The sequence below is a fragment of the Aplidium turbinatum genome, chromosome 9 (assembly GCF_918807975.1).
Source record: "Aplidium turbinatum chromosome 9, kaAplTurb1.1, whole genome shotgun sequence".
Taxonomy (NCBI): Eukaryota; Metazoa; Chordata; class Ascidiacea; order Aplousobranchia; family Polyclinidae; genus Aplidium; species Aplidium turbinatum.
The window spans coordinates 26,810,069-26,828,734 of record NC_137480.1 but is presented as its reverse complement, the minus strand read 5'-3'; the positions used below and the strand labels follow the sequence as shown (position 1 = coordinate 26,828,734).

The 18,666-nt window shown below is 39.8% G+C and overlaps 1 protein-coding gene across 1 annotated transcript; it reads left to right on the top strand.

The window, feature by feature from the left end:
- LOC145776895 (N-acylethanolamine-hydrolyzing acid amidase-like) lies at positions 1-2,957 on the top strand. The gene is made up of 4 exons (XM_082588112.1): positions 1-255; positions 1,129-1,194; positions 2,423-2,611; positions 2,795-2,957. Exons 1-4 carry the CDS (start codon positions 113-115, stop codon positions 2,955-2,957), a joined length of 561 nt encoding a protein of 186 aa, XP_082444238.1. The 5' UTR covers positions 1-112.
- Positions 2,958-18,666: the final 15,709 nt, after the last annotated feature.

Sequence of the window (18,666 nt, the reverse complement as noted above, 5' to 3'; positions counted from 1 at the left end):
ATATACTCTGACTGATACAATAGTTCATGTATGATATAGCCAACGCTGCTTGGCTTTCTTCATCGAATACCTCTTGAGTAGATTTAGAAAACTTTACGGTTGTTTCAAAGCGATGAGACTGCTTCTAGTTTTTGCTCTCACCGGATGTGTCGTCGGTTGGCCGGCCTCCGATCAAATCGCTATAGCTAAAGATGACGCAACAGCCATTCCTGCAAAAACCTTCACCGTGAATCTCGACTTACCTGCCAAGGAAAGGTTGGTTGCAGATTTATGGCGTCATTATTACTAAAAAATATGTTTATCGTGATAATTTTACACTTTTTCTACATAGCAAATAAGTTTTTCCCTTATATTAGATCAGTGATGTACGTGCATACAAAAAATATTGACGCCGTCAGCGCAAACGCAAACGTTCGAAAAACCATACGCCGTATGCGTCAACGTAACTTGTAAAAAAAGTTGGTGGCGTCAGCGCATACACTAGCGTAAACTCATTTTGTTTGCTAGGTGCCAAACATTCACACGGTATAAACCACTCGAAACAAACAAGTTTTATTTTGAATTTCCACGAAGATACCTAAGCATCTGAAAGTGTTCATCTGACATTTTGCTGTGTTTTGGTTCCAATATGTCTTTGCCCATTGAAAACATTCTTTCAACTGCAGCGCTGGAAGGTATTAACGTGTTGTAGCGAAAAAAAGACATTAAAAAGTATGCGTTGACGCTATGCGCTAAAAAACCGCGAAAACTTTACGGTGTAGCCTCAAGCGCAAACTATCCAAAAAAATGTGGCCGCAAGCGTTAGCGTAAACAAAAAGTCTACGCCGCCAGTGTGCGGCGTAGAATTTGCGGCGTATACGTACATCTCTGTATTAGATAACAGTTGGCAATCTTCCATCCCTTAAAAATAAAATCCTTTAAAAGCGAAATATGAAGCCTGATTATACTGTTTGCTAGATTTTATTTTATAACTGATTTTTTTTCGGCCACGTTGTATTTTGTCTAAGTTCATTCTTCTAGCCTAGCCTACTACAAAAAAAAAACATCCAAAAGCTTCGATAACCGGACCCCACCGTTTGCGATTGGCTAAAGTTGCCACATGCGTCACAATTATTCTATTGTTTCCAGGTGGACAGAGGCTCTCAGTCATTTCAACCCAGATGACGTCAAAGCTGCAATCAACGCCTTGACCAGGTGCGACGTTTCGTTGTCTTGACAACTAATTTGCCTAGCTACTGCTGTTCGCAAACAAACCTTCACTAACGACGTAGCCGCGGATGTTGGGAAAGCAATCAAAGACCCAAAATCGCATATTGCCTTCCCCAAAAAATGGGTTTTTACTGCTATTACAACGTTTTAATGACATCATGTTACATGTTGAATGACGTTTAATAAATGTTTGGCTGCAATCAGTAGCTATCATTAACTCTTTATTTGTTTTTAAACAAACTCTGTATTTGAAGTGTAACTGTTTGCCCTCCAACAGTTTCTTCCGCCTTAAATTTTCTTTCTGGCTGCGGCATTGTCCTTTTTTTCTTTCTTTGTCGCATCCAGGCTGACACCTGGTGGTTGGAGATTTAGATTAAGTGGACGGGAAGGCAAGGAAGCCAATGAACAAGGCCCAATCACTCATCGGCGTATGAGCAGATCTTTCCAGGGTAGATTGGAGAGCAGGAAAGCATCAGCCACTCAACAGTCTCGTCATCCAGGACCCTCAGACCATGCGCACCGTGTGGAGGCCGGTGAGTTAGGCAATGGTGGATGACATGGTCTGTGGTCTGTTCAGTGGCACCACACTTGCAATCTGATGAAGGAGCCAGGCCCCACTTGTGCATGTCCGGACGAAAGCGGCCGACGCCAGTTTGCAGGTGGTTAAGCCTGACCCAACCAAGCCTTGCGAGGACATCCCCGGTAGTTCAAGATTTAATGTGTTGTGCTGAAACATGTGTTAGAACTGAAACACACTTTTGGTAGCAGAAAGCATAGGCCTTGGTTGAAATGCCGTGTGCACTTGTTTGAAGTTGCGTCATACCGACCGGTATTAGTCACCATTTTGTTGTGAGCAGGCTTGGATAGAAATTCATCTCGAAACAAACTAAAGATTTTTGACTCCTCCAGACAGTGAACCCACCTGTGGCTGCACCTTACCCTTGTAAAATAGGTGAATGTAATGTAAAACTATGTAAATGATTTTTGCAGCCTATTCAATAAAAGTTGCCACGAGCCACCACTGGAACCCATGGCCACATTTCTCCAGTGAACATACCTCTCGACATCTCATTATTACAAGATGAGGTCTTGTTTCTACTACATTGTGAATGAATGAAGGCTTGATTTCTAAAAAGTTATACTCTTTGACGTTTGATCAATTTCAAAGCTGATGTACACATATCTGATATTGAGTTATGCTTTTATATTTCAGCAAGTATCTTCCTTCCAAGATTCTTGTTGAAATAGTTGAAGCGGTGGCCGCCGACCTCGACCGCTACATCCCCCATCCATTTGCCGATGAAATGAGAGGAGTCAGTGCTGCCCTTAATATTGGACTGGGAGAAATTGTGGCGGCCAATCTTGCTTACGACATTTCAGCTTTTAACAGCAGCCACTTCAAGTATTTATATTATTTTTTCTATTTTTTCGATTATTTCAAATTGAACAATCAACCAAGTTGTCTGAATAAAATAATTTTACTGAAGCAGCAGTAACGAGCTTATTTGTAGGTAAAGTAATGAAGAATTATATCAACAATTTCAAGAAATCCTTCATATTATGAAACAATTTTTGATCACTGCAGGGCATGCACCAGCATTGTGACTGTCGATAGGATTGGAAGGATCATTCATGGACGGAACTTGGATTACGCGGTTCCGGACCGTCTCAGACCATTGACGATGCAAGTCAACTTCGAGAAGGAGGGAAAGGTATTCGTAACAAACTTTATTACGTGGCATCTGTGACAACATGAACGGATTTCAGCTGGCCACAATGCGCAACTCTGTAGCGATTCATTCATTCTAGGGACGGTACATTACGGGACGCGCAACTCCGTTGTTCCTTCAACATTAGAAGGGTCAATTGCCAATTTGACATATTTTATACGCTTTACTGCTGGCTTGCTTTCAACTAAAAACCTTAAATTACTTTAAAAGCAACTTCACTCTTCTTATATAACCCATAAAAAGTAAAATATTTTGTAAATTACAAAGAAACGTAACCCTTCTAGTGTTGCGGATAAGCCAAAAGCGGATGAAGTTTCGCATCCCTATGATCTACAATCCCTAATTCATTCACATCATGTTTTTGATGACGTCATCACCACGTTGGCATACCAAGCCCTTCCAGGCTAGACCAGTGGACTTATTGTTTGTTTAGTGCAAGAGTGTCCAAAATTTTTCCCAGGTGGGCCGGATTCGATAGTGCAAAAATGCTCGCGGCCCGATAGCCTCTGACAATCTTGTTTTGCGTAAAGAAAGATGCACATGCACACAGATACACATGCACACAGATGTACATGCACACAGTTGCATATGCATGTAGATGCACATGCACACGGTTGCACATGTACATATATACACATGCATACAGATACACACAGTGGCGTACGCAGGATTTTCTCAAGGGGGAGCCATTGAGAGTAGCGTAGCCAGGGATTTTGAAAGGGGGGGTTTTGACCACCGGCGGGCGAAGCCCGTCGGCGTTTTCTCTGAAGACGACCCCCAGCAGCGGGGGGTCTGGGGGCCCTCCCCCAGAAAATTTTGAAAACTTACTTTGAATTTGGTGCATTCTTAGAGCATTTTCAACAAACACGTGGGTATAAATATTCCTGTAAAATGGCGCTGTCAGGTGGCATAGCAAAAGGATAAGATCATGTTTTCTTTGGCATTTTTCGGAAATAAAGCTAAGTCTCTATGTTTTCTTGTTGTTAATTCCTGGCTGAGATGTTTGAATGTTTGGTATTGGCAAAACTCGCTCTTTTAATGCAGTTTTGTTTAAAATTAGGCAAGTTTTTTTTTAGACTGAAAGCACCATTCCCAAGCATAAAGAGACTGAAAGCATCATTCTCAATATCGTAACGTCACACGCGTGCCAAAGTGGAGTTGTAACCCTCCCCCCCCCCATGTATTTCGTATTGGCTTAGTCTATAAAACAACATTGTTACAGTAATTGCTTTGACAGAGCAAAGCAAAACATATTAAATGCCTTAATCTACGTCGTTAACTACAAAAAAATTTTAAAGGGGGGGGGGGCCATGGCCCAATGCCCCCCCCCCCTGCGTACGCCACTGGCATCATACACATACACATAGTTGCACATGCACACAGTTACACATGCATACAGATCATGGCTTACTATATTACAGGCCTCCCAGACGCGCAGTGCCACCTAAAAACTGGAGGCGAGTGTTTTAAAATCACGTTTAACGTGTAATTGGTACAGACCAATCATTTTATCATTTGCAACTATTTTTACATTTCTGACTGTCGAACCTACTACTTCTACACAGAATAAATGTTGCTAGATATTGAAACAACATAAAACAACTGGTTTTGCTATAGGTTGTGTAATGCTTAGAAAGCATGCAAAATTGCAATTTAACCAAATGTCAACAAAAGAAACTTAAAGTTTATCAACATGAAAATGTATGCATTACACTCAATTCAACAATATTCATAAACAAATATGCAGTTATATGCTGTGAGCTTTGAGTTTTCAATTGAGTTTTACATTGCCAATTAATAAATTGTCACTTCTGGCAATATACGAAAGCCACATGCTAGCACAGTGATACTCAACCTGTTTTCTTTTGTGGCCCATTTTTACCAAGCAGAAGTTTCTGTGACCCACTATCCTGTTCACACTGTTGTAGTAGCTTAAAATCAAGGTTCGTATATGGTGCAATACAAGGCATTGATTGCAACATGCCACCGAGTTTATAATTAGAACAAAAATTGCCACTTTGTAGTAAAAAACAGCAGCATCATTCATTGTTACCACTATCAAAACTACTAAACTAACGCACAAGTGCAAAATTAACTACAGTGAAACAAATGAAACTAAAATTTTCAATGAATCTAGCATTTTTTAAATAGTTCTGCGGCCCATCTCAAAATGTTTCCATGGCTGAGAACCGCTGTGCTAGCACAATCAAAACAATAAAACATATGGGGCTCTACATTGTGAAAGTCAGACAAATTAGCATCAGTTCTGTAGTTTCAAAACTTTTAGCTTTGCCTCCTTGTTGCTACGAGGTGTGTACAAGCGCGAATGATTGTTAAACAAAATATTGCACAGGGTTGCAGCATGCTGTTTACTTGCACAAAGCAAAAGAACACATAGAGATTTACGGCAAGTTACATTTGCCACTTCTCGAAAAAGTATGTAGCTGTAAAACACCCACTGGCAGACGTTATCGCCAGGAATTGTCAATCCCCCACGATTTATTTTTTTCATGCATTCACCGTACTTTTTGTAATAAAAACCGGTGTCATCAACATCAAAATTACTGTTTCGCACAACATAACCAGCAATATACAACAATGTCATCTTACATCTGTAGGCAGTGAGCCCTCTAATTTGTTCAAATGTTCAAAGACTGTGCAAACGTTTTCTGACATAGAAAAATCACATTTCAAGCAAGAGTGACCACCAGCATTAGCACTTTTTAACAGGTTTTTGTTTATGCCAAGAAGAAGTTTGGTTTTGTAAATATCATCTTGTTCAAGCACTTGCTGTGCAGTAATAAAATATGCACCACCTGAGCCCTGGCGCAGTTTGCCAAACTTTTTCTGAAGTGCATCGGTAGAAAACTTTTGCTGAAAATCTCAGATTTTTATGCTTGTGTGCAGGTAAACAGCATGCTGCAACCTTGTGCAATATTTTGTTTAACAATCATTCGCGCTTGTACACACCTCGTAGCAACAAGGAGGCAAAGCTAAAAGTTTTGAAACTACACAACTGATGCTAATTTGTCTGACTTCCACAATGTAGGGCCTCATATGTTTTATTGTTTTGATTGTGCTAGCACAGCGGTTCTCAGCCATGGAAACATTTTGAGATGGGCCGCAGAACTGTTTAAAAAATGCTAGATTCATTGAAAATTTTAGTTTCATTTGTTTCAGTGCAGTTAATTTTACACTTGTGCGTTAGTTTAGTAGTTTTGATATGCAATCAATGCCTTGTATTGCACCATATACGAACCTTGATTTTAAGCTACTACAACAGTGTGAACAGGATAGTGGGTCACAGAAACTTCTGCTTGGTAAAAATGGGCCACAAAAGAAAACAGGTTGAGTATCACTGTGCTAGCATGTGGCTTTCGTATATTGCCAGAAGTGACAATTTATCAATTGGCAATGTAAAACTCAATTGAAAACTCAAAGCTCACAGCATATAACTGCATATTTGTTTATGAATATTGTTGAATTGAGTGTAATGCATACATTTTCATGTTGATAAACTTTAAGTTTCTTTTGTTGACATTTGGTTAAATTGCAATTTTGCATGCTTTCTAAGCATTACACAACCTATAACAAAATCAGTTGTTTTATGTTGTTTCAATATCTAGCAACATTTATTCTGTGTAGAAGTAGTAGGTTCGACAGTCAGAAATGTAAAAATGGTTGCAAATGATAAAATGATTGGTCTGTACCAATTACACGTTAAACGTGATTTTAAAACACTCGCCTCCAGTTTTTAGGTGGCACTGCGCGTCTGGGAGGCCTGTAATATAGTAAGCCATGATACAGATGCATATGCGCACATTTGCACATGTACACAGACCACATGCACACAGTTGCACATGTACATAGACCACATGCACATAGTTGCATATGTACATAGATGCACATACACAGTTTAAGTTTATACCTGAGAACGTCTGCTCACACAAATATGTTGAACCGAAATATCCGCAATTGCCTTCGTCTTATCGCTATAGCACTTTTCAATATACTTTATAGTTGTCGTCTTTAAAGTCACGAGACAGCAATTAACTGATCAAGATCAGATGGAGGTAATCTCAACAAATATATCTCTGTCCTCCTTGGGAGCTTCACCGCTTTAGTGTAATAAATCCCTTGTTCTAAATGTTTGTTAAATCTCCTCTAAAGTTATGATTTTGGTGTGAAGTATTTGTTGTTGGACAACTTTTCAATTCCAGGAACAGATTTTTTGCCCGAGTTATTTACCTTGGGGAATAAAGAGTAGCCCATACATCGCTTGCTTGGCTGTAAAGAAAATGATCGAGCAGAATCCCAGCGGTGCTGGTGAACTAACTCTCTGCAATATTGCAGATAATATGTACATGGATGATTTTATATTTTCGGCTGATAGCTTAGAGAAAGCTGAGCAAATCACTCATGAATCAATTGCTTTGTTTGATAGCCGTGGGTTTAAACTTGTTAAGTGGAGTGCTAACAAGGAGGCTATGATTGTCTTGTCAAATTTGGATAATGAGATGCTTTCACCTTTGATTCGTGACATTGACTTTCAGACTGAAAATATGACTTTGCCATCAGCGAAGACATTGGGTTGTGTGTGGCAAACCGAGTCTGACGAGATGCGTATCGCATGTTCTTTAAAGCCCTTAGCTAAACACACGCGCAGAAGTATGCTCAGTCAGCTTGGACAAAAATTTGACCCGCTAGGCTTTGGAGCGCCATTTTTTCTAAAAGCACGCCTGATACTTCAGCAATTGGCGATAGACAAGTTTGATTGGGACACCGAGGTCCCTGATAGCTTTGTTAAAGAGTGGGAGTCGTGGCTTCGCTCTTTGGACCTGCTTAAGGATTTTTCGTTACCGAGATGGTATTTTGCAAACTCTGGTGTGTGTAGTCCGGATGACGTTGTTTCATATCAATTGCATGGGTTTAGTGATGCTTCGAATCAAGCTTTCTCTTCTGTTGTTTACTTACGTAGACTGGTTAATGGAGTTCCTAGTGTGTCTTTCGTTTTGGGTAAATCTACCATTGTTGTAAAGGCCGATAGCTAGGAAAGAGCTTGTTGCCGCTTTGAATACAGCAAGACTCGTGAAGCAGGCCTACGAGGCATTGAAGATGCCCGACTGCCTTAAGTATTTTTGGTGTGATTCTCGGACCGTGTTGCAGTGGGTTAAAAACCCTGATTTACGTTTGAATAAGTTTATCACGCGTCGAGTTGAGCATATTTTATTGTTGTCTGGAGCCCAGGATTGGCGTTTTTGCCCTACCGATATGAACCCAGCTGATGTTGGCACACGGCCAAATCTTATTACAAAGAAAGAATTTCGAGAGTTGTGGTTGAATGGTTCTAGTCTTCTCTATCAATGTGAAGAAATTCCATCTGTAGAAAATGTCACTTCAGTACCTATCCATAGCCTAAATCTTCGTGACGAAGAGGAGTCGCTTGACGTTGGACAGGGTGGCCTTCACAGATTGATCGAGGCCGCACCTTCTTTGTATGTTATGAAAAAGAGAATCGCTTATTTGGTTGCTTTTGTTGAATTTTTGTGCTGTAAAACGAGAAAGCGTAGCTTTGTGAAGCCAAAACTGGACGCCTCTTATCTTAATAGAGCCTTAGACTTAACTGTGAAGTTTGTTCAGAAAAGCGTGTATGGCGATGTGGTACATTTAATGACCAAACGATCGCCGGATGCCCTTGAGGAAGTGATAAAGCGGGGTAGTGTTGGCGCTTCACAACGTGAGAAGGAACGCTTGAAAGAATTGCGTTCACTTAAAAAGTACAAACCTTGTGTAGATGATGCTGGTGTAATCCGCATTGAAGGGCGCTTAAGTAATTCTCCAGAGATTTCTCTAGAAGCAAAGCATCCGATTGTTTTGCCTTCGAAACACCCCTTCACTAGGCTTGTTGTACTGTCGCATCATAATGGAAATGCGCACTGTGGAGTACAGCACACTTTGTTGTCTACGCGACAGAAGTTTTGGATCGCTAATGGTAATGCCTCCGTGAAGAGGTATCTTAATGATTGTGGTGTATGTGCGATTGAGAAAGCGCGGCCTATAAGGCAGCTCATGTCTGATTTACCTTTGTCTCGCACAACTGCCCATAGGAAACCCTTTTTTGATTGCGGCTTAGACTATCTTGGACCTTTGACCTTTGTTGAAGGTAGAAGTCACAAAAAAGCTTGGGGACTCTTGTTCACATGTATGGCATCTCGCGCTATTCATGTTGAGCTGGTTACGTCATTGTCGCTGAGCGACTTTTTACTTGCCTTTACTAGGTTTACAGATTTCCGTGGGCAGGTTAATGCTATCTATTCCGATAATGGAAGCACCTTTCAGGCAGCATCTAAGAAGTTACCCGAGTTGATAGAATCAGCTGAATTTCACAACGCCCTGAGACAGAGAGAGATAAACTGGGAATTTATACCTCCGTATGCTCCGGCGCAAGGTGGCGCCTGGGAGGCAATGGTAAAACAATTTAAAATTGCATTTTTTCACATTTTGGACTCTTCAGTACGTAAGCCCAATTTTATTGAACTGCTTACGTACACAGGCAGTGCCGTTCGGATCGTGAACGAACGCCCTTTGGTACCTTTGAGTGACGACCCTAGGGATTTTACTGTCATCACCCCTGCCTCACTTTTGACCCCATTCTTAGACCCATACTGTGCTGTTGGGCAACCACATGATCGTGACCAACTAAGAAGGGATTATCGGTTCAATTTGTCACTTTCTCAGCAGTTTTGGAGTAAATGGATCGATTTTTACTTGCCAGGGCTTCAGGGCCGGAAAAAATGGTTAAAACTGGCCGAGAATTTGGAGCCTGGTCAACTTGTAGTGGTAGGTTCTCTCCAAGACATTGGTAAACGTGGGAAGTATCAACTTGGAAGGGTGCATGAGGCAGTTTCACAAATTAGGAAAGGGAAGCCTGTGGTTCGTAGAGCTAAAGTTGCCATCTGCAACTATGATGAGAGTACGGGGAAAATGAAAGTAGACTACGTGTTGAGGGATATTTCGTGCCTCGCCCCCGTAAAGAACACCTAAGTGTTAGGATTTGAGCCTGGTTTTGTCTGCGGTGGCCGACCCTTGTCTGAGCCCAGAATAGTCGGTTATTATCGCAACCATTGTATATAGCGTCATTTTAGCGTGTACTTATGGTACCAATTTCATGTATCGTCGTGTATGATTCGTATTGTTGTTCATTCTTTGCATGCCCTTTGTATTTACGTATTAACTTAAACGTGAGTGATTCAAACAATTTGTGTATCATGTGTTTTTATTCATTGGCTCACAATTGTCGTCAATTCTTTTTAGTTATGCCATGTCAGACTGTCATAACTAGGGGCCGCTATGTTCCCGACAATTTTCACCAAATCAAACGTCATATAAAAACCATTATGGTCTACTTAACCTAGCTGGCATCTTACGTCATGAAAATTGCTAGAAAATGTCCAAATATTGCACCATCGGTCGTAAGACCTGATGAAATATTGCATTAGCCGCTTGAACACCTGTTTGAATGACTTCATAAATGTCTTTCATTATTGCGTCACAGTTACTGTCTACGTGCATTTGAGATATCGCAAATTATTCTAGTCATTCGTAAAATTGTTTGTTGGAAGTCAGTCGCAAGTTTAACTGTTTGCTTGGTGCTTGCTAGCTGGACAAAATTTCCGTCTTTTATCCAGTAATCTGTTCTGTAGTGACAGTTTTAGAGGCGTACGGTGTTGCGTCCCATTTTCGTTAGCCGCGGGCTAATTTTACAGGAATACACTTTTGAATAGACGTTTCAAAAGAGTGTTTATTTTTCGGTCATTACATGCAGACGAACGGATTTGGGAATCTTATGTTACAATTTTCCCACGAAGAGATTATGGTTTACCGCTGTGACCAGCCACACAGCAAGCTTTAGCTGCAAACCAGAACGAACCACCCCATAATCCCTACACAAGGAATCCGGTAGCTACCTCCAACGGTTGCGCTTTGAGAACGTGGTTTTAGCAATTACTGAAATTTGTAAAGAATTGTTTGCGCTCCAGTAGGCCTATGACTCAAAACCGATTGAAAAGCCTAACTATATATGTTGTGCAGCAATTCAGACGTCGCAAAATTTTATCATTTGATGCTGTGATCCGTAACTTTGCATTGCAAAAAGTCCAGAAAGGGTTGAATTAAATCAGGGATGTCCAAAGTCCAGCCCGCGGGCCAACTCCGACGGGCCAACTCCGACCCACGAGACGTTTTTGTATGGCCCGCGCCTGCTGTCATACAATGTGTTATTTTTGGCCTGCAGACACACAAAAATCATATAAATTCAACTTGCAGTTTTCAGAAAAATTATTGTGGCTGTTGGTCTGCGAACTCTTATTATCAAATCTGGCTCGCCTGGAAAAAAGTTTGGACACTCCTGAATTAAATGCTTGGTTGAACTATTTTCATTGCCTGTAGGCCTATTGTGTGTTTACAAAGCTTTCTAGACAAAATAGTTTGCCTCAATGGCATTTTTGCTGCAAGTGTAATCCAGTGATTATGATGACTTTTACGTTGAACGAAGTTCTTTTCATGCTGAGGAAAGTAGGCTAATTTCAGCTTAACACGAACATGCAACGCATTATTTGCTAAAAAATATTATGGGGCCCATTTTTCGTATTGTTTCCCGACCAGTGCTGATTTCTCTCGGAGGCCCTGTGGTTCCGACATATATAAAACGAGTGTTTCTCGGCAGTCGAGTGTAGCAGGAACTCAGCCCAACAACTCAAACACGATATCGCTGATCATAAAAGTCCGATAAATGATCAGGGGAAATAACAACACTCTGTTTGTGTATAGTCTTTGGGCCACTCTTCGCATGCATTTCCGAGGCATCAACATTATTTATTTTTAGGAAACCACCATTTGTTTATGAAACACTAAGATGAATAATGAGCCACGTATAGTTTTTGGTGGCCACTTTAACAAGGAAAAATTCTGCCACTGCAATTGATTAGAATGCACCGCCAACCAATCATAAGCTACGTTTTCTTTGACGTGAAAAAGAGCGAAAAGAAGATGATACAAAGCAAATCAAGTGATGGATTTTCTGTCAGCTGGTTGGCTTAGGGGTTAGGGCTAGAAATTAGTTATTTCATTGACGCGGGTTCGATTCCTACCACTGCTATTGCCCTTTTTTCTTCTGTAATTACCAAATAAAGTTCAAAACAAGCCTCTCTGGCTGAGTGCTAGAAACATCACAATTGGACGGTAGCCTCTTATAACATGTTCTGATTGGTTGGCGGTTGCATTGTAGTCATTCGCAGTGGCAGAACTTCTACTTGTTAAAGTGGCTACCATAGTTTTTACGAAATCCAGTTCTATCAAGCTGTGACGTAGGCTGGGTACTGTAGCTGGTGATATGGGGTTGTTACATAATACCCCACCTGGAAGCTACGTCGACGCTAAAGTGGGAGGGTTGTAAGACCCTGTCGCGATAGTGCCGGCGGTAATTCGATTCTTAAATCATCATCATTAATTCAATAGGTGTTATGGTTGTCATTTTTACGTTGATATTATGTAACTTGTGACCTGCCTCATTGCATAATTACATTCAGCGTTTTCTGGTACAGACGCTGGAATTGATTACCACCGCACTGCGCGTGTAATCAATCAAGCGTTCTGTATCACATTCCTCAGTTGATTGTTTTGCGTTTCTTTCTTACTATATATTGCGTTGTAATTGTAAATTGGCATGAAAAGGGGAAGGCTTACGCTCTGCAGTGGGCTCTCACAGGCTGAAAATGGTGATGATGATGATATATTGCGTTGCTTTTATACACTGAATCAGTAAGTACAAGAACCAGCTGAGTGGCCGAGTGGTTTCGCCTTCGACTCTGGTGCTGGTAGATCTGAGATCGATTCCAGGTCGGGTCAAACCGAAGACTTTTAATAGCGGTAGGCTACCGATTGTGTTCTATCCTGCATAGCGCAGTGAGAATGAGTCGGGTAATAATGTGATAACACCGTAAACTTGGTATAAAAAATGAGCCCTGTCGCTAAAAGACCTTAGCTGTTGTAGAGCGACAATAAATAAAACCATAACATTATTATTATTAGTAAGTACAAGAGGTAAATGGTTTTCTCACTTGGTTGGCTACTAGGCCTACTGTTATTATTGTTTATTTTAGATTAAACGTCTGGAAATACAACAATAAATAACACTGCAGTTAGTATCTTCTGGCTGAGAAGTTTCGTGCTTCCGTGAGTCGTCGATGATTCCGTAAATCTGCAAAGTTTGTGGATTTGCATGAGGTATTGCGATCCGCACTGATTGAAGCGTTGCTGATCATTTTGTCGTAGTGCATCCTCTTGTAATGTTGATTGAAAGCAAAATGTCTTGAGCTGAAGCTGACTGCAGAGGATACGCAGTGATCGTAAAGATCCGTAAAACGGCAACATCAGAGTTGTAACGGTCGATTAATTAGGAGGTCCTTGACGTTTGTGATGAAACCATGGATATACTGTTTCTGTAATACATATCTTTGGGCCTAGGCGATTTCAGGTTACCGGTACAATCAATGCTGCCACAGCAAATTCGGAAAAAGCACAAGATTTAAGAAAAAAAAGCACAAGATTTGAATACAAAAGCACAAGATTGCAAAATTGAACCTCAGCGACCCATTTTCCGCCAAGTTGAAGAATAACACGACTCTGAAATCAACAGTTTAAAGAAGATACATGTTTACTAAATCACTGTTCTTTTTCAATTCGTGATCTTTAACTTAATAGGCTATCACAAACAGGGCCGGATTTAGCTGATGGGGGGCCCGGGGCACTTTTAGATCGGGGGCCCCTGTGCCAAAAATTTTTCGCGCCTACGGCGCGAAAGGCCATCTCTAGCCTACGTCTACAATAGCATCAGTCCAGTACTGTACAGCATTTTGCAAAAAACTTTAAAGGCCAAAAGAAAAAAAAAAACTCAAAATCACATTTTTTCCACATAAGGGGGGCCCTTCAGAAGTCGGGGGGGCCCGGGGCAACTGCCCCCTCTGCCCCCCTCTAAATCCGGGCCTGATCACAAATCTCACAAAAGGCTACATATCAATCAGTTTTGTCTTCTTGTACCGATCTTTTAAAATCAGGATCATTCAACCGTCGAGGGTTGTTTCTCCATTGACATGACTGCGAGCAATTTCTTGCGTTTGTGTAAAAAAGTAGTGTGGTAGTGGCAAAGACGGTCATTCTCATTCTGTGTCCTGCCCTGGCGTGCATTTAAGTTTAGTGGAGTGGAATGTGCTTCTTGGTGAAAGTGAGTGGGTCTGCTTCCCGTTACGTTCTACAATCTACATATAGTAACGTGTTTTGAGATAGAAAACAGTGAAGCAATTTTTTAATAGAAAGAAAAAATCAGAAGAACAGCCGCATTGCTAGTAGGCTACGGTACGTCATAAAAAGCGAAATTATAAAGTAAAATAAACGGTCCAGAAGTGCGATAGATTTGATAAGTTATCATCACGATAAATGACGTAGGGTAACAATTTATCTCGTGAAGCCTGCATGTCGACCACGCCCTTCCGGATGCTAAGCTGCATATGGTTGCAACTCGGTTGACAGATGTGTAGCTAAAAAATGTAGAAACTTGTTTATGATGAAAACGACGTAGGCTACAGCTTGAACAAGAAAAGACCAATTATCAATTTTAAAATTGAAAGGAGATTTGTTGAAGGATAGGCTCAAGAAAAGACCTGTTACGCTTAATAACTGTAGGTGAGCCTTTTATAATGAGAAAAGAGAACTTGTAAAAAAAATGCTTTACTTTATGCTATTGAAAAATATGCTCGATCTACTGGAAAGCAAATGACTAACAATTATCAAGGCCAAAATCAATATAAAACAATGATCATACCTTCTGTTGAGAAGACCTTGTCATCCCCTTATTTTTTACTCCACTATATTGCTTTTCACTTCAGATGTCGGCCTACTACTACCTCACAGTTTATTAAATTATTTATTTAGTAAAGTAGTTTTTTAGAAGATAGGCCATAAACGGCAGATGGGCTGTTGAGCAGGGATGTCAGGTTGGCATTTTTATTGCCAAATTTTGCATATTTTATGCTGTTTGGCATGAAAAAATCTTGTTTGGCATTTCTTCAAAATTCTTTTTTTTTTTTGAAGAATACCGGTACGATACTCTCAAGAATGAAGATAGCTAGGTTGTGCAATAGCAGCAAGTGTAGGCTGAGCTTTGTTGCAGTTTATGGTTTTATCCATCTTTAACCGAATCCATTACTTATTAAAAGAAACGTTCGATTTCACAGCGTTTTGCCTATTTGGCATTTTTTTAGGTCATTTGGCATTTTTTGACCAGTTGTTTGACCAGTTGTTTGATTTTCTTTTTTTGTATGTGTGTTTGTGTATTTACTGTATATATGTTATTTAGGCCTACATCACCAAGCTTGAGGTGGCTGCTGACTAGATGACCGTTTGGTCTTTTCGCAGTCTCCTCGTCATATGACACACAACCGATTATTATTGTATACTTTGTATTCTTTTCATGTTTGTGTTTGTGACAAATAAATAAATGAACTAAACTGTTTGGCATTTTTTCCATAAGCAGACCTGGCAACCCTGCTGCTGAGATTCTTAGAAATGGGAAAAACCTAGAACATCACACAACTAAGGCGAAAGAGAAAATTGAATTGAGTCCTGTCTTTGTCATGAGTTACCAGGGGGAGTGGGGGCTTATATACCAGTCCCAGGTATACAAGTCCCCCCCACCCCCCTTGGTAACTCATGACAAAGACAGGACTCAATTCAATTTTCTCTTTCGCCTTAGTTATGTGATGTTCTAGGCGTTACCTTAGAAATGAGACAGATGAAGCTGTTGGGCCTCATCGTAAGCAAGGTTGCCAACTGGTATATTTATATACCAAATTTCACAAATCTGGTATATTTTTTTTAAGTTTGGTAGTCGAAATTTTCGTTTGGTATATTGGTATATATTTTGTAGCATTTGGTAGGTGATTTTATGAGTTTGGTATATTTTATAATATTGTGTCAATTGACTAGTATTTTTTTCAATGTACAAATTTGGAGTGTGTTAACCAATAAAAACTTGTTTCTTCTTTAAAAAAGTTAAGTTGGTTAAGTTGAAACACTAAAATGGATGTACCATTTGAGATTTAGCCTAATGACCATAAAGACGTAAAGGTTTTCTAAAGCATGAGTGTCATTGGACTGGAGTTGCCTAACTGTAATGTTTTACAACGTATTGTTGTCTCAAGGTGTTAAAGAATTCTTCTCAGTGAGCAACATTGCAAGTGTTGTTGACTTATGACTTTTACTGTGCTGTTATGATGGAATGTAAATTTTGGTTTCAAAGTGTTGAACAGTGTTGTTAATGTGTGACTAAAACTTTATTTATGTTTACTAATACCCTTATTGTGTTATATCGTATGTAATTATTGAATCATAATTACTTAATTCTTTTTATTACCCTGACGTTGATACTTTGGCAAAGTGAAAAATTTCCTAAATTTTCGGAGCAAGTCTATTAGGCGCAGACAGTGGCGTAGACAAGGGGGGGGGGGGCTTACAACCCCCCTTTGGCACGCGTATGATGCCACAATATTGAGAATGATGCTTTCAATCTCTATGTCTCTAAGACAAAGTTGCCTTTAGAATTGTAAACGAAACTGCATTAAAAGAGCAAGTTTTGCCTATACAAAACATTTAAATATCTCCGCCAGGAATTAGCAACAAGAAAACATAGAGACTTACCATAGCTTTATTACCAAAAAATTCCGAAAAAAAACATGATCTTATACTTTTGCTATGCCACCGGACAGCACCATTTTACAGGAATATTTATACCCACATTTTTGTTAAAAATGATCTAAGAATGCACCAAATTTAAAGTAATTTTTCAAAATTTTCTGGGGAGGTCCATACCCCCTGTCGCTGGGTCGTCAAAACCCCCCTTTCAAAATTCCTGGCTACGCCACTGGGCGAAGACAATTAGGTGCCTGCCAGATAGGTGCGCACACTGTGGCGTCTGGATATTTAGTGTGGCACGCGGTCATTTTGGTGCTATTCGGAGTAAGGTCTGTTTTGTTGGGTTCTTGATGATTGCATGGTGGGTTTTATGCATTAGCCACATGAGCGTAGTCTCGTCTGCATCACAGGAACCAATGTTCCAGCAACGTTTAGTTTTTTTGTTTTCTGAAACTTGATTAAATAGTAAAATGCGAAATCGCTGTGGTAATCAATTCATCTTCGAGTCATATATATTAAAATTGGCCCAAACTAAAACGTTCTTTGCCCAAGTTAAAAATTAAACATAATTCAGCTAGTTGATGTGTGCAAAACGTAATTTTTGTGAAAACTTTTGTTTTTCAGATCTTTTTGGTATAAACTTGGTATATATAACTTTTTAAGTTTGGTATATATTTTTTTACTATTTGGTATATATTGCTCTGCAGAATCTGTCAACCCTGATTTTTTTATTTATTTAACATGTAAATTTGCGTTTTTTTTTGGGCTAGTTGTGCTGATAGTAATCTTCTGTAATTTTTTCGTTTCGATCCAGTTGTGCTGATGAATCCTATAGGAAGAAAACCGGTTCCACAACATAAATTATACTAAGTAAATTTTTGAAATACTATTGTGAGTGTTAACCTGGTCAAATGGTTTAAGGTTTAGACTTGAAAAAAAACTATAGTATTGATTTATTTTCTTAATGATTGCTTTCTGTGTTAGGTTGATCGCCCATTTGAGGAAGTGTCATAGTACCTGATCACCTTTACCAGTTAGTTTTTCTCACTTTTGACCACTACTGTCATGCTCGGGATGTCATTGCACGACTGCAGCTATACATGGGAAGCCGGATGGAACCTATTTCGTCCCTTGAACACTTCGTGCCCCGAAATCAGGGGACGAAATAGGTTGAATCCTTATTAAGGTTAGATATAGAAAACACTTATAAATTTCTAACCCTATCCCTGACCCTAACCAATAGGCAATAGGTTGAATCCTTATTAAGGGTTAAGGTTACAAATAGAAACATGTTTAACCCTAACCTAATTCCTAACCCTTGGTTAGAAATAGAAACATTTCTCAATAAGGATGCAACCTATTTTGGCCCTTGAAAAGATTCGAAAAAAGTGACTTCGACTCTGTTGTAATTTTTTCTCGATCTTTTCAGGGGATGAAATCGGGGGCTAAGTGTTCAGGGGACAAATTAGGGTGCACCCTGGGAAGCCTACCTTTAAATAGTGCGCTACAGATGCTGATATATACCTCTTAGCTTCTGTTCAGTTATCAATGAATATACAAGTGTTAAACAAAACATGGCTGGTTTTATGTATGGTAGGCTATATATACTTGTTATTGTAAACATTGACTGTAAACAGCTGGATCTCGCAGGTCAGGTGCAGCACAGCCGGGTCAAGGTAGATCGAAACTGACTTAGGAAGAACTAATAATAATATTACCTTTTTTGTAAAGCATGGCCTTGTAGTCCATGGACTTTGCCAACCCAACTCTCAACGTGAGGATTAGACACTCTCAACATGAGGATTAGTTTATGGCCTGTATATAGGCCTAATCAAAATTGGTTGATGATGTTGATGACAGATCTTTCCAACCATTGATGGATTGAGCTCCATTCTTTTTATTTAATATTCTATTTTATTATTTAATTGCACTCATCATCAGCTGACTATAAAATTGTTTATTTCACGTTTTTCAGTTTTGT